At 33.7% G+C, this 16,110-nt stretch overlaps 1 protein-coding gene and 2 long non-coding RNA genes across 3 annotated transcripts; all 3 read right to left on the reverse strand.

Moving 5' to 3' along the window:
• Positions 1-2,147: 2,147 nt before the first annotated feature.
• Positions 2,148-2,681, reverse strand: LOC128032808 (uncharacterized). Its single transcript, XR_008189145.1, has 2 exons — positions 2,535-2,681; positions 2,148-2,451 (listed from the first exon to the last, which is right to left on the reverse strand). It is a non-coding gene; the product is annotated as an uncharacterized LOC128032808 (long non-coding RNA).
• A 1,222-nt stretch (positions 2,682-3,903) lies between these two features.
• On the reverse strand, positions 3,904-9,328 carry LOC105798301 (uncharacterized). Its single transcript, XR_008189144.1, has 3 exons — positions 9,141-9,328; positions 4,143-4,242; positions 3,904-4,042 (listed from the first exon to the last, which is right to left on the reverse strand). It is a non-coding gene; the product is annotated as an uncharacterized LOC105798301 (long non-coding RNA).
• A 159-nt stretch (positions 9,329-9,487) lies between these two features.
• LOC105798299 (WAT1-related protein At5g40240) lies at positions 9,488-11,099 on the reverse strand. The gene is made up of 6 exons (XM_052621145.1): positions 10,906-11,099; positions 10,749-10,814; positions 10,546-10,659; positions 10,213-10,450; positions 9,900-10,120; positions 9,488-9,707 (listed from the first exon to the last, which is right to left on the reverse strand). Exons 1-6 carry the CDS (start codon positions 11,097-11,099, stop codon positions 9,488-9,490), a joined length of 1,053 nt encoding a protein of 350 aa, XP_052477105.1.
• Positions 11,100-16,110: the final 5,011 nt, after the last annotated feature.

The raw sequence follows: 16,110 nt of genomic DNA on the forward strand, positions 1-16,110 counted from the left end.
TGAACTTGGAACCTCTCACACACACCCAGAGCACTTAACCATTGAGGTAGACAAGTACTTGTGGCACATAAACACAAAAACAAGAATTAAAAATTTTGGGGTGTTACATTGATAATTATTAAGTATTTTAAGTTATTTAGGAGTTTTATGTTAAGAAGAAAATTTAGTTTAAAACTACTTCTTGTTTAGATTAAATTAGAGTTCTAGTATACTTAGGAGTTTTATTTAAATTTATTTAGCTAGCCTCTATATAGGCTTTTGTATTGTACACAATACATTCAATTGATTATTATTCTATTTCTCTTTTGAGTTAATAAATTCTCTCTAGGTTTTTCTTTTCAAGAATTTCTCTTAAGTTTCTTTTAGAAGAGTTCTAACAATCTTTTTAGATTGTGGGGATCAATTTCAAACCTTTTCTTGCCAAGGTTTCTATCTTGGAGGGGAAATTAGAGCCGCTTGAATGGGTTGTGGATTCTTCGTGTTTCCAAGGCTTCGTAGGACTTTTACATGCCATGTTCTATCTTTCCATTTATCTTCTTTATTCGCTTCTTTAATCATTGATTTATTATTTTATTTTAGTTACTTATTTTAATTATTTTATCTGACTTGGATTCAATTTCATTTCAGGTTGTGTCAAAATCCAAGTCTATTTCCGAACGTTTAGAGCCCTAAGTCAAATCAACAACTTTGACAAGGGTGCCGCACAATGACACGAAATGCACACCGTGGTGGAAAAATATGGGTACATATATTTCCAGAGAAACCCATTATGGTAAAACCTACAGAAACACGTATAGGTTTGGGGAAAGGATCTACTGAGTATTGGGTAGCTGTCGTTAAACCGAGCAAAATACTTTATGAAATGTGCGGAGTAGTCGAAATTTTTCTACCATAGTCGGAAATTACCACTATCAAACCGATCAAGCTTAACAAAGTTGGAAACCAACTCCTTTAGTGTTCCACTTGCATGTGTTGTAGTAGTCATCATGAAATAGAATCTTAAAATTATTAGTAGAAAACTTCAGTAAGGAAAATCTCAAACACACAAATGGAACATGAACAAAACTCGAATAGAAAACGAAGAAATAGTACAAGGCTCCATGGCTTGTATCAAGCCGTTATCTTTAAGGTTCTATTCGCCCCACCTATACTCGGTGTGCAAATGAACCTCGAGGATACAATTAAGCCTGATGACTATTTGCGTTTTGCTCTGACAAAAATAGCCCACTAAGCACTAAGCAATGTATAATACATAGAAAAAGATGGAGAAATGATAGAAAGAGCTTATAAGAATTTTTTGGTATGTTTTCCAAATGAAATCTCACTCCTATTTATATAAATTTTCATGTCTATTCATAAAGACATCTTTCAATAGGTATCTTTTCTATATAATCACATATCTAAAAGAGACATAATTATTCATTTAATATCTATTGATTAAACATAACTATTCAAATAATATTGATTGAATAGTTATAATTCTTTGTCAAAAATCAAGTGATATAACTTTTACCAATAATTAAAAATATAACTTTTGATTAATCACATCTTTTCATTTATAGTTCTTGAAATATTATAAATATTTGAAAACGTTCTAACACCAATGAATACAATGATTAAATATAATATTAAGGTTGAGTTTTGCCTTTGTCCAATATTTTGGAAGTTGATCCCATAAAAGATAAATAAATAGATTTGAATAAACAAACATTTAAGATTCTTTTAAAAGGTTTTGTACAAGAAATTGTATTGAGGATGAAAGATTTTAAAATTCAACTTACTCGTTGAGGTATTTTTTTTCTAAGTTCTCTTTTTCTGGCGATATTTATCTATTTATATGATATGAGTACTGGTCATTGAGATGTCAAGTTAAATAGGCTCCATGCATATAGACACGTACCCTACTCTAGATTTAACACGTGTTACAAATTCTCATGCACGTATAACTTTGTACGAGAGTAGGCTCGGCGAGCGAGCTCTACCCCAACTCAAATGGATTTTGAACCAATGGTGGTAACTATTCTAACACTACTAAAATTTTTTAATTAGGTGATTTTTCAAGTCCTATCTTAATTTAAATTTTAAGTTAGTAATTTGTTTTTGTTAATTTTCAAACCCTCAACATCAAAGTTAGAAATAAGTGTTAGTGAAGAAAGGCGAGTAAAATATTGAGTTATCAAATAAACTTAATCGAAACTGAGTAAATTCGATCCAATTGGACCGAATGGATAGGCATTGAGTAATGATTGTTTTTAGGATGCCAAGGAGAGTGGAAAAACATTCAAGAAAGGTAAGCCAGTTGTTCAACTTTGTTGGCTTTGCAATAAAGGGACCCTTCCACTAATGGTGGTGCTTAAGCCACAATCATCTTCTCTCATTTCTTCTTCTTCTTTTGCTGTTCCCCATAATACGCAATACAGTCCCGTACGTAAAATTAGGCTTCCAATCACACTGTAAAATATTAATGGATACTATCAGGAAATGTTAAACAAAAAAAGAGAGTTGAAACTGTAAAACAATGGTTGATTTAGTACCTTCCAAGAAATATTGCTTCGCCAAGGAATATGGCACTCATAACAACTGCAATGGCAATTGAAGTTGGCTTGAAACTTGCAACAAATACAGGCTCCTTCAAGTGTATGCCCCATATGTGTACAACGCATAAAAAGGAGAACCCCAAAAGTCCCTAAACAAGTAAGAAGCAACAACAAAGTTGCATTCAGATCCTGATCAAATTGTATGCTTCATGTTTGGGTTAATTGCACCAAATACTAAATCAGAACTTAAGGGCTTACCGAGTATAAGACAACAACAGCAGCTAAATCAGAACTTAGGCTCCGTTTGGATGGGCAGTGTGTCTAGCTCCGGTGAGGTTAAAAATAGCGGTGGCGGTGAGATTAGTTACTGTAGCGGTGAGATTGGATACTGTAGCAGTGAGATTAGAAACAGCGGTGGAGTGTGTGTTTGGATTCAAACGCAGCTGTAGCGGTGATGTGAAAATAAAAAATGACTTTTAAAGACATTAGATTAAAAATGATATATAATAGAAGTTTTTAAAATTATTTAACAATTACAAAATTAATAAATGACTAAAAATTATTAAAATTATATTTATTTTCAATAATAAATAATTAAAATGAATTAAAAGTAGAGAAAAATTCAAAAATTTATTTTATTTAATATTTCAAAATTAATCATATATTTAATTATAGGGGCTCAATTCATTATTGAAAGATTATTATTGTTGGCATAGCAAGAATGTCAAACACCGGACATAGCAAGAATAAAAAAAAAGGTATCTGTTGAAATAGAATGTTGTTGACATTTTAAAAAGTATTTGTAACAAGCTCACGACAATTTGAACATCACGGACAATAAACACAAGAGAATGAAATGCGATCAAGATACATACAACATAGCATTTTAAAATACAGCATAAAACTGAATTCATCCTGTGCACCATCCTTTGCAACAAAAGAAAACCATTCAAAACAAAGACTTATTGATCAGACCATTGAAGAGTCATAAAAGAAGTCACAGGAGTCTAACAACAAAAATTCCCACTGCAAGCATCTTTAGAAGCAAAAGTTTGCAGCATTGATCATAAAACATTTAGCTAGTGAATTCACTCAGACATGCATTTCATTATATCGCCAAAGGACCAACTATCACCTAACGATCCATAAAATGGAGCAACAATAAACAACAATTTCAAGCATTGTAAAAAATTTTAAGACCAATCTCTTCCTATTCACAGCATCTGATTGAGATTTGAGGAGCTCATGAGACCAAACTATGCCCTCAGACTCTTGTTCCTTTTTCATAGACTTCAGTTTTACATTCTCCAAGTGTCTCTCAGTTTCATTGTTTAAAGTACTTGAATCCTGAGACAATGACTCACTATTCATCATCTCCATCTGTAATCGTAATGTATTATGCATAAAGTACATGTTATACAAGGATTGATCATACCGCCCCAGTGTAATCTCTTCCACCACAAAGTAAAAACATGCCATCCGAGCGGGCACTAGCAGTCGCATACCTATAACAAAAGTAGAGGTAATTGGAACATCTAGAACGCAAATTGTGCAAACTTACACAAGTTGATGGCTTGTTTATATTATTGAAATAAACAAACTCACATTCTAGCAGAAGGCCTATCGCCTTCAGGGTTTAGTCTCTGCCATACATATGGTTTCTGGCCAGTATCCAAAGCCCATGCATCTGAAAGAACTCATTTTCCTATTTAAAAATAAAAGAACCATTGCTCAAATGTTAATGCAACCAAATAAACATCACCAGGGGGAAATCACCGGATGAACACGAAAAATCACAAATTGACAATGCTTTGATCTTAGTTGCCACATAATAAGACAAGCAATATATATAAGTCATCCCAAAGGATTTACTAGCATAAGGATACTGCTGTAGAAGAATGAAGAGTGATCATCAAAGTGAATAAGTTGACCAATATCCAAAACTTCTTGTTTCAATGCATTCAGGTCACTTTTAACAAAATTAAATAAAGCTGGTGTTGAGAAGTTAATGTAGTTAGTAGTTAGCAAAATTAGGCAGTTACAAGATTAGTTAGTTAGTTCAACAAATAGTCTATAAATGTAAACATACTCTGTGTATTAAACAAGTAAGTGAGAATATTTTTTTTCAACATGGTATCAGATGCTATGGTAGTCGTTTTTTTCTGATAATTCTTTGTTGACGTTTTTTGGATTGCTGGTTATCTTTGTTCTCTTTTTGGGTTCTTTCAATAACAAAGAAGATGAGTCTCTCTGATTCTGTTCTTGATTTCAATCACCCGTGTTATCTTCATCCATCAGATACTCCGTGTACATTGCTCGTCGCTCATCAGTTGACAGGTGTTGAGAATTACACTGTTTGGAGTCGGACGATGAGAATTGCGTTATTGGCAAAAAACAAGTTGGGATTTGTGGATGGCACCTGTTCTAAAACCATGGTACCGGAGGATATGGGTCATCAGTGGGAGCGCTGCAATGCGATTGTCCTTTCTTAGATTCTAAATACTATTAGTAAAGAACTCTCGGCGGGGATTGTTTTTGCGTCCAGTGCGGCGGCAGTTTGGAACGATCTTAGTGAACGATTTCACAAAATTGATGGTTCAAGAATTTATTTCTTGCATCGTGAAATTACTACCTATTATCAAGGTACGGTCTCAATCTCTGCCTATTTTACCAGATTGAAGTTACTTTGGAACGAATATGACGCCCTTGTACCACCGGTTTCTTGTGATTGTGGTCAGTCTCGATAGAATGATGTTCATGTTGGACAGCAGCATTTATTTCAGTTTCTTATGGGATTAAATGAGTCATATAGTGCTGTGCGTAGTCAGATTTTATTGATGAGTCCTTTACCGTCTGTTAATCATGCGTACTCGATGATTATGCAAGAAGAGTCACAGAGAAAGCATAGTTCTAGTAATGTTGGGGATGACTTGGTTCCTTTTTCTTCAGTTCAGATGGTACAGAAAAAACGATTTAATGGTATTTGTGACCACTGCAAAGTTAAGGGACATAAAAGAGAGACTTGTTATAAACTCATCGGTTATCCTGCAGATTTTAAGTTTACAAAGAGGAAAATGAATGTTTCTTCTTCTTCGGCAGTGAATAATGTTTCTACCCCTGACTCTGCTTGTAGTAGTGAAGTATTGGACTCTAGTGGGTCATGTCTGCCAGCTCCTATGTTTACACAAGATCAGTATAACCAGATCATGCGTTTGTTGAATAAAGACCCTATTGTCGTTGAAGCTGCTACCAGTATAGCAGGTATGGTGGATCTTGGTAACAAATGGATCATTGACACTGGGGCCACTGACCATATACTGTCGGATCTTCATTTCTTGGAATCTCCTGTTGCATGTCCATTAGGGTCACCAAGTGTTAGGCTTCCAAATGGGTCTTCAGTCTCCGTTACTCATACTGGCACTTGCACAATTTTACCTAACCTTTCATTGACAAAAGTTCTTTATGTTCCGAATTTTCGTTACAATTTACTTTCTGTTTCCAAACTTACCACCGATCTTCATTGTATGGTTTCTTTTTATCCTCATTTTTGCCTTATACAGGATCTCTCCAGTGGAAGGATGAGGGGGATTGGTAAAGCACGAGGTGGTCTTTATATCCTGGATCTGTCTCAACAGACTATGGTTTTACCTCCTTCTTTTGTTGCAATGGCTTCTACAGATTCATCCATTCTTTGGCACCATAGACTTGGTCATGCGTCGGTTTCGAGACTGAACAAGGTTCCTATTTTTTCTTGTACAAAATCTGCCGTTGATAGTATTCATAAGTGTCATGTTTGTCTACTAGCTAAACAAACCAGACTTCCATTTCCTATTCATAAGTCTCGTGCTAATACTGCTTTTTCTCTTGTGCACATTGATTTGTGGGGACCTTATCGAGTTTCTACTCATAGTGGTCATAGGTTTTTTTTAACGATTGTTGATGATTACACACGAATGACTTGGGTTTATTTGTTGCGCTCTAAGAGTGATGCTCTTATATGTCTCAAACAATTTTTTGTGTTGGTTAAAAATCAATTTTCTACTGTAATCAAAACTGTCAGTAGTGATAATGGGTATGAATTCTTTAAAATGAATGTCTTGAATTTTTAATATGTCCGAATTGTTCATCAAAGTTCATGTGTTAATACTCCTCAACAAAATGGAGTTCTTTGAGCTAAAGCACGACATTTACTAGAAATCGCCGATCCTTAAAATTTCATCTCACGTGCCTAGCAAATTTTGGGGTGAGTGCGTTTTAACTACTATTTTTTGATTAATCGTCTTCCCACGCCTATTTTAAGCTGGAAATGTCCTTTTGAGCTATTGTATCATAAGTCACCTGATTTTTCTCGATTAAAGGTCTTTGGTTGTCTAGCTTATGCTACTAATCCTAGCTACCATGATAAATTTTCTCATAAGGCTATTCCATCTGTATTCATGGGTTATTCTCTTGTACAAAAAGGATACTTGCTGTTTAGTCTTGAAACCAAAACCTTTTTTGTTAACCGAGATGTTGTTTTTCATGAAACCATATTTCCTTTTAAAATTCCCACCAAACCGGTTTTGCTTTTTCCTGATGTTGATCCTTCTATTTTTCTACAACTTGAACCTTCCTCTTCTTTGCTTATTCCATCTTCTTCATCTTGTGTACCCGAGCCATCTTTTAACCCTTCTATGCCTACTGCTGTTCCTTTACGACGTACTACGAGGTCTGTTAAGCAGCCTCCTTGGATGAAGGACTACGTCTGCTCTAACCAATCGTCCACTTCTTGTGCCACAGGTTTGTTTCCTATAGCTACTATTTATTCTTCTTCTCATTTGCCTATTCATACTCAATTGTTTGCTGCTCATGTTTCTTCTTTACTTGAACCCCGTACTTATGATGAGGCCCTTTTGGATCCTCGGTGGGTTGATGCCATGCAACAAGAGATTCAAGCTTTGGAGGCTAATGGTACATGGGAGATTGTTCCTTTACCGCCTGGCGTTGTTCCCATTGGCTGCAAGTGGGTTTACAAAATTAAATATGCTTCTGATGGTTCGGTGGAACGCTTTAAAGCACGGCTTGTTGGTAAGGGTTATAATCAAAAGGCTGGTATTGACTTTCATGACACTTTTTCTCCGGTCGTTAAACATGTCACGGTTCGGACGGTGATAAGCATGGCAGCCATTCATAACTGGCCTCTTTTTCAAATGGACGTATACAATGCGTTCCTTCAAGGAGACCTATTCGAAGAAGTTTATATGGAAATTCCAGTTGGTTTTCGCAGCCAGGGGGAGTCTCATGTATGTCGTCTGCGTAAATCGTTGTATGGTCTGAAGCAAGCGTCCAGGCAGTGGAACTCGAAGCTTACAGAGGCTTTAATACGAGGAGGATATGTACAAAGTAAATACGACTATTCCTTGTTCACAAAGAGGGATGTTGGTAACATGGTTGTTCTACTCATATATGTGGATGATTTATTAATTACAGGCAGCAGTGCTAGCATGATAGATGAATTGAAGCAGTTTCTGCATTTGAATTTTAAGATGAAAGACTTGGGTGTATTGAAGTTTTTTCTTGGAATTGAAATAATGAGATCAAATAAAGGGATTGTATTGAATCAAAGGAAATATGCTTTGGAGTTGATAGCTGATTTGGGATTAGGGGAAGCGAAGTCAGTATGTACACCGCTGGAACAGAATTTGAAACTCACATCAATTGAGTATGATGAGTCGGTACAAACAAAGGTGGATGGAGATGATTTAGTCACGGATGTTACAATGTATCAAAGGTTATTGGGAAGATTGATATATTTGACAAATACACGACCAGACATAACATTTGCGGTTCAACATTTGAGTCAGTTCATGCACAGACCAAAAAAATCGCATTTAGAAGCTGCTTTTCGGGTGGTACGATACATAAGGAAAAATCCTAGTCAAGGTATTCTACTATCTGCAGCAAGCAAGACACAGTTGATTGCTTTTTGTGACTCTGATTGGGCTTCATGCCCCATGTCTAGGAGATCGGTGACTGGTTTCTGTATAAAAATTGGAGAATCCCTTGTTTCGTGGAAGTCAAAGAAACAGACCACAGTTTCCCGATCATCAGCAGAAGCGGAGTATAGAAGTATGGCAGTGGTTGTAGCAGATGTTGTATGGTTGAACGGTTTATTGAAAGAAGTTAGTCCCAATCAATTTGATAAATCATTGGTTCTTTCAGATAGTAAAGCAGCATTGCAAATTGCTGCTAATCTCGTTTTTCATGAGCGGACAAAGCATATAGAGATTGACTGCCATTTTGTAAGAGATAAAATCAAGGATGGAACGATTCAGATGCAACACATTGGAACAACCGAGCAACTTGCTGATTTGATGACAAAGGCCTTGGGCATCAAACAACATGAGTTTTTAGTATCCAAGTTAGGGGTTAAAGATATATATCAACCCTCAACTTGAGGGGGAGTGTTGAGAAGTTAATGTAGTTAGTAGTTAGCAAAATTAGGCAGTTACAAGATTAGTTAGTTAGTTAAACAAATAGTCTATAAATGTAAACATACTCTGTGTATTAAACAAGTAAGTGAGAATATTTTTTTTCAACAGCTAGAAAGTGAAATGTTCATACCATCATTGCCGCTTACAGTGACAAGATATCTCTGTACAACCAAATCCATAACATGGCCATAGCGAAGTCCAAGTCCCTGCCCTTGCACAACAACTCTAGCCAAAAATAAACCGCCAAATTGGAAATATAATTAGATTATATCAAAACAACAGCAATTCGCGATGAGAAATAGCCAAAAACCAAAGAACTGGAACTCACTGATTTCATTTAAACTTATCATTGGTCAGATCAAGCACGTAAAGATCATCAGTAGAATGACCAGCTAGTCCTATTACACCCTAGCCAATGAAACAAATAAACCAATAAAATAACCAATACACCATAAAATGATATAAATGCGACAATCTTTAGTGATGATTCTCATTGCTTTCTGACACTGAAACACAACCATGGTGCCAACCATGGTACAGAAGCGTAAGCGACCCTAGGTGAAGCCGCTCTCCAACTGATGCGATTCTACAGGTTTCCACGGCATTGGTGTATCTCAATTCATCAACAATAGTTAAAATCGCAAAAGGAGAAATGCATGTTAACTCAGAAGCAATCACCACCATCACCTTGACCAAACTAATTGGCAACCCAAGGGAAGGGAAAGGGAGAAGAACAGTAACCAAACATCGGAAGAAACAAAGAGGAAAAGAAACAAAAGAAATAATATGGGTAAAGAGGAAAGAAAAAGCAACTGAAGTTGCTAAATTCTTCTTGGACCAAAAATCACCATTGATTTGGGTGACCGACATGGTGAAGGTCGCTTCTCACCGGACGGCATGTTGAACCAAAGGGTGACCGTGAGGTTGTTGCCATTCCCCCCCCCAACTGCACCTCACTGGTATGCAATGACAAACCAAAGGAGCCCTTAGTCTCCAGGAACTTAAGTTTGGTTCAGCAAGGAAGCAAATTGGTAGAAAGATAATGGTCCCGAACAAGTTGTAAAAGAAATTTACAGTAACCTCTTCAGGGTAAATCTTCATTATTTGAGACTGTAACTTGCAATACAATTCAATTTTAGTTTCATGTAAAATACATCACATGATTAGATTAATGTATTTGGAAAGCTTGGAATCAGTATTACCTGGATAATATACCCCAACAAAACAAGAACAAAGGCAACAGCTAGTAGGAGGCCACCAATGATCCAATTTGATTCAGATGACATTAACCCTAGAGGCCTTTGGTGTATAGCAGATGATGATAATGAAAAAACTTTGGGGCCCTTATAAAAAATAATCACTAATGCACCACATATTGATGTAAAGGTGCCCATGATTTTACATCGACTGCTTGAACTTCTAAGTGCTACTTTTTCAATCCTTGTATGTGCAAAAACATGGGGAAGAAGGGGTCTCAAGGAACTTTTCTCAAACATATAAACATCTTAAAACATGACATGAAGACAATAAAAAACCTGAAGAAGACAGCAAGTATGAAGGTAAAAGCTGGTGTGAGATTGCTAATGGTTGAAGCCAGAGTTGGGGAAGTAAGTTGTAAGCCTTTGTACATGCATAATTGACCTGAAAACCTGTCTCCAAAACATGAAACATATTCATGGGGTTCGGTTTTTCTTTGTCAATCATTATATGTAACTTAAAAGGGAAAAGAGATCCATACCCAAAAAGTCCAATAAGGAAAATTCTGGAAAAAAGAGGGAACTTCAATTGAGGGAGCACTGATTTTCTGCAAACAACGACAACAAAAAGCATCAGATAAACAAAGAAGACATGAAATTTATGAAAAATACACATTAAATTTGATGAAAACAGAAGACCTTTTAAAGAGGGAGACTAAGAGGAGGAAAACAAGGGTTCCTAAAATATAACAGTAGGCAGTGAAGACGAGGTAGCTCATCCCTTTCACAGAAGCAGCTTTGATTAGAATGGTGGCAATTACAGTGGAGCACTCTACAGCAACCATGGCTATGCATGGTAATACTAATTCCTTCCATCCATTCCTGCTTGCCATCTCCCTCTCCTGTTTCTAACATATCCATTCATTCATTATTTGTTTGCTAGTAATTATAGTGTAATGTGTGGGAACCCCACTTTGACATGGAGATAACTGAAAGAATATTATATGTCTATATAGTCTGTCAGCTAGTTTAGATATTTGTCCAAAAAAGATACTCTATAGTTATAAAATCATGAGAGCCAAAGATGGAATCATTTTGGCTTTTTTCTTCCAAGGGGTTTCGCAAAAAGCACATTTATATACGAAATTATTCTACAAAAGTTTGAATTTATTTGATTTTTTTCCAAAAAAAATTATTCCATTGATCCTTCCGACCACCTCATATATGATCCTACTCAATTATTGTATGCTACATCAACAACTTTTTCCAACTTAAATTTAAAGAATTAAAATAATTTTCACGTCAAACTTAATTTTGTTAAATTTCTTCTTCTTTTTTAACGTGAACTTTTCCTCTCTCTCACCGTCTTTCACTGTTAGAATAAAAGGAGTTAGGGTTTTGTTGATTTTCTTTTATCTTTTTCTTTCTTCATCATCTCTTCATTGTAAAAAATATATATTTAGGGTTTTGGGTAATTCAAAATCAGCAATAAAAGAATTACAGGCTGAGCAAAAAATTGGAGGGATTACAGAATTAGGTTCGTTCCTATTTTTAGTTATTAAAATCAATGGTTTTTAGTCTTTTCATTCAACTATGAAACAGTTATTGAATTTAGTTCATAACGAATTTTTTATTTTTTTATTTATTAGAAAAAAATCAAAATTGAAGTAAAAAGTGAGAGTAACCCTTTCAAATTTCTATCAATATATATGTAGTGGGGAATGACTAGCTTCTTGTTCGTTTTATTTTTTAAAGTTTTGGTTTATACCCAAATCACAAATATGTTGCAAATTGCATCTTTACTATGTCTTAAGTGCATAATGAGATTATTGTTGGAGCCTTTGTACGAATTCAATTTGTAGTGTAACGTTAGTTGCTTTGGATTACTGGTCGTTTCCTATCATGTTATTGATGTAATTCCTGTTTATGTAGATATTAGGTGCTGCACTTTTTTTTCTTTGAAGTCTTTCAATCAGTTTGTGTCTTCTTTTCATAATGCTATTATTGTTTTCTCACTTTTACATTTAAACAAAGGATTTTGATATTTACTTCTCTACTTTTAAGTTTCCTAAACCAAAACATTTTTTTTTGTTTTTGTCCATGGTTTTTTAAGTTTTGGTTTATACCTAGATTGCAAATATGTTGCAAATTTTCTTTTATCTTTTTACTTGGAATTTGTTTTATTTAAGAATTGATGTTTGGATCATGTGATCGAAACTTTAGTTTCAATTTGGTTGATTAGAATGTGAAAGAACAAAAAGAAAATGTAAGGTCTTTTTCAAGTTTGAGGTGAACTAGAAATTTTTTTATAATTTTGTCTCTTTTTATTTTTATAATTTTGCACAATGTCTAGGTGGACGAGAAATTTTTTATGAATCCTCATTACCACATCATTCATGCTCATTATTGATTTGAGTAAATTGAATTTTTTTAGATTCTATAATTGTTCTATATAATTATATGATTAATGTGATGCAGATATGTTTCCTGACATGGATGAAGAAAATTCTCAAAGTTTTACTTACAAGGATAGAAATTGATAATGCTAATTTGAAGGGACTTGTGGTGAATAGTTGATAATGCTAAGTTTTAGTGGGAAGATGGCGTTCTTCTGAAGTTGAGAAAGATTTTTAGTGTAGAAATGGCTCAATCACGTGTGCAATTAAAACTTGTGGCATTTTGTCTAATGCATCGAAAGTTTATACTCATGAAAAATACAGGTGCTTTGAGAAAGAATTTCTTGATGTTATTCCATTGATATAGAGAGAAATTGCGCAAAATGGTACATCTTATACTTTTGAAGTAATGATGGAAGAAAATAGTTCAAGAATTTGAACGTTCCATTTTAACACAGCCACCATGGAGATTCATTGTACTTGCAAGAAGTTTGATTTTTGTGGCTATCTTTGCTCTCATGCTTTACGAATTCTTAGTGTTAAAAATGTCAAGAAAATTTCTGATTGGTATATCTCACGAAGATGGACTAAAGATGCTAAAAAATACATGTATGGTGGTAATGTTGCTGAGTTTTCACAATAGTATAATGCAAAGGCTGAAGTTGTATTTTGTAATTGTATGATTCGATTTGCTTATGATTTGATTATAAAAAGTCAAGAAAATGAAAAAAAAAAGACAACTTTATCAGAAGATTTTATATGAAGGAGACATGAAAGTTTAAAAAGAATTGACAAAGTTAGGTGCCTCTAAGAATCATGAGCTCAAAGAGAATGAGACAAATGCAAGAGCAGTCATTCGACCTAGTATGTTATCTATATAATCAAGAATTTTGAATGCTTTATGTTATCTAGTAAGTGGTAATTGTTTTATTTTTAATTTAGAAAATGTAAATGGGTCAATAATTGAAGAATTATCAAGCAATGATGATAATATTGTAAAATAAGGTGAAAGTAAAACTTTTCCAATCTGAGATCCACCACATGTTAAGCCCAAAAGGATCTCTAATTCTAGACTTAAAGGTCACCTTGAGAAAAGAAAACCAAAAACATCCCAATTGCACAAGCCGAGTAAGTAATTTGATTATAAAGTTACACTTTGTAGTAAATTTATTTTTTTAATTACATTATTTTAATAAATGTTACATTTTAAATAGGAAAAGAAAATAATCAGCAATCAATGAATCCTTAGATGTACCCATTAGCACTACTCTAAGTTATAGCAATTTTGTAAGTATAAAATTAATTAGGCACATATTACATAGAACTATTTTTTATTGTTGTTATACATTATTAACTCCTTTTTTTTGTCGGCATTATAGGTCATTCCTTCAATGATGATGCTAGCAAACAATATCTATGCATATCTATGTCAAAATTCAATGCAATAGTTCAACATGGTAACCACAACCGATAGTTATGTTATATCTATATCTTTTTAGAATTCCGTGTAAATGAAACTATTTGTTTTTTTTTTAAGACTCCAAGTAGCAGTTGGTGTTTAAGTGGTTCAAATTTACCTTATAATAGCAAGCAACAAAGTACTGGTGTAATAGCTCCAAATTCGTGTCAGGTATTCATTTTTTATTTTATTTGTAGATATATAGTATGTTTGATTTTACATTAAATATTCAAGTGAATTTTTTTCGTTAAACAACTCTTTTAAAATTTATTTTGTGAATTTAATTATTTTAATCAATTAATTATAGGAACCACTTACATGTAATTAGAGATATCTAGATTCTAATCGTTAATCACACGTTTGCTTCATACTAATGATTATTCTTTTATCAATGAATTATACTTGTATATAGTTCTTTTTTATTTTTTTGTATTTGTTGCAATGATGTAGGATAAATCTTGGATTGTTTTTTTCAAAGTCAAAAAGTTGCACATCATTGTGAAGCTATATTGCTACAACAAAGTCTAGATGTGGTGCTTAATGGCAATTGATATTAGACTAAATGTTTTTTGTACACGACCGCTAATATGACCATTACAATGTATAAAAGACATGAATATTCTATGGTGTGATTGTGAATCTATGCACTTCATTATTTGAGATTCTTTAATCAAGTGTTGTATTCTTTAGCTACATTTCTTTGCTATTCCGTAATGAAATTTTTGCTAGTGATTTGTTTTATATTCTAATGTTAATTTCTTATGTCCCATGTTTAGATCTTATCAAGATCTTTTGCAATAAGCTATTTTCCTATTTCAAGAAGATAAAATGTATAATTTTATTAATGAAATTACTACACCATCGAATCAATAGGTAACAATTCTAGAACAATATTAGTTCTCTAGAACATACAAAACAACAATTAAAAGAAATAATTAGAAAGCATACTGAATTCATAAACTCGTCAAATTCATACACTTTCTTTAGTCAATCAAAGAAAGACTAGTTGAAAACAAAATGGTTAAGCATTGGTGAACAATGTCATTGCTTCTAAACAATGTCTAGTCCAATGGTACAATTTGATCTTATTCTAACTGGTGGTGCCATGGAAGTGGGACGCATACCACCTGGGTATGTTCTTTCGAACCTAGGTCTAGTTGAAAATGGCGGAGCTCTTGTTCTTATTCTTGGCAAGACAAACACTTGAGTTGATGTCGGCCTTTGAGTGTTCGGTCTCGTGGAAGAAACATGGCTCAACCATGCATGAAAAGGTAGGAAAATGGTCGTTCTAGTGGAGAGGATTTTTCCAATTAATATAACCATACTACTTTTCTTATAGGGGTTTATATTCTTTTCAAGATAAAAGATGATGACGTGTTTGTTGATTTAGCCTCCAAGTAAGCATAAAGTATAAAATCAAATTATTATAGTAAAGATAAATTAAGAATCGAAATAAATTGTAGAATCAAATAATTATAGGAGAAACATATTAAAAACTTGAACATGTTGGATAATATGAACACCATGTATATAATAAGAATAATTACATGTTATTATTTACTATCATAAAATGTTAGTTCAAATTAAAAGTGATCTAATTTGGTTAAAGCTTATCAGGCATTAGTTAATAATTAAAGTATAAGCTAAATATGTGTAGATACTCCATTAACTAATTTCTAATTGATGGTGAGCTTATTAGAAATTAAAATTAATGTGCAAAAGTAATTTATTAGGGTTATGGTCCTAAATTACATAAACGTAACTTTTTTGACATCCCATCTTCAAAAAAGAGTCATCTTTTTTAAATTACTTGTGCGTTAATTTGGAAGATCAAAACCACAAGACTCGAAGATTTCAAGATATTGGTGGATTCAGGTAAGCTTCCACATGTAGCTTTATTTTTTTATTTATTCTTAATGAACTAATATGATAGATTCTGGTTTACGGTTCTAAGTTTATATTAGAATTTTATGGTTTTAATAGAATAGTTCAGACTGAAGCTGGCTAACTGAACTAAAACTCATATATAGCAACACTATGTTTACAACA

Source organism: Gossypium raimondii, chromosome 9 (genome assembly GCF_025698545.1).
Source record: "Gossypium raimondii isolate GPD5lz chromosome 9, ASM2569854v1, whole genome shotgun sequence".
NCBI lineage: Eukaryota > Viridiplantae > Streptophyta > Magnoliopsida > Malvales > Malvaceae > Gossypium > Gossypium raimondii.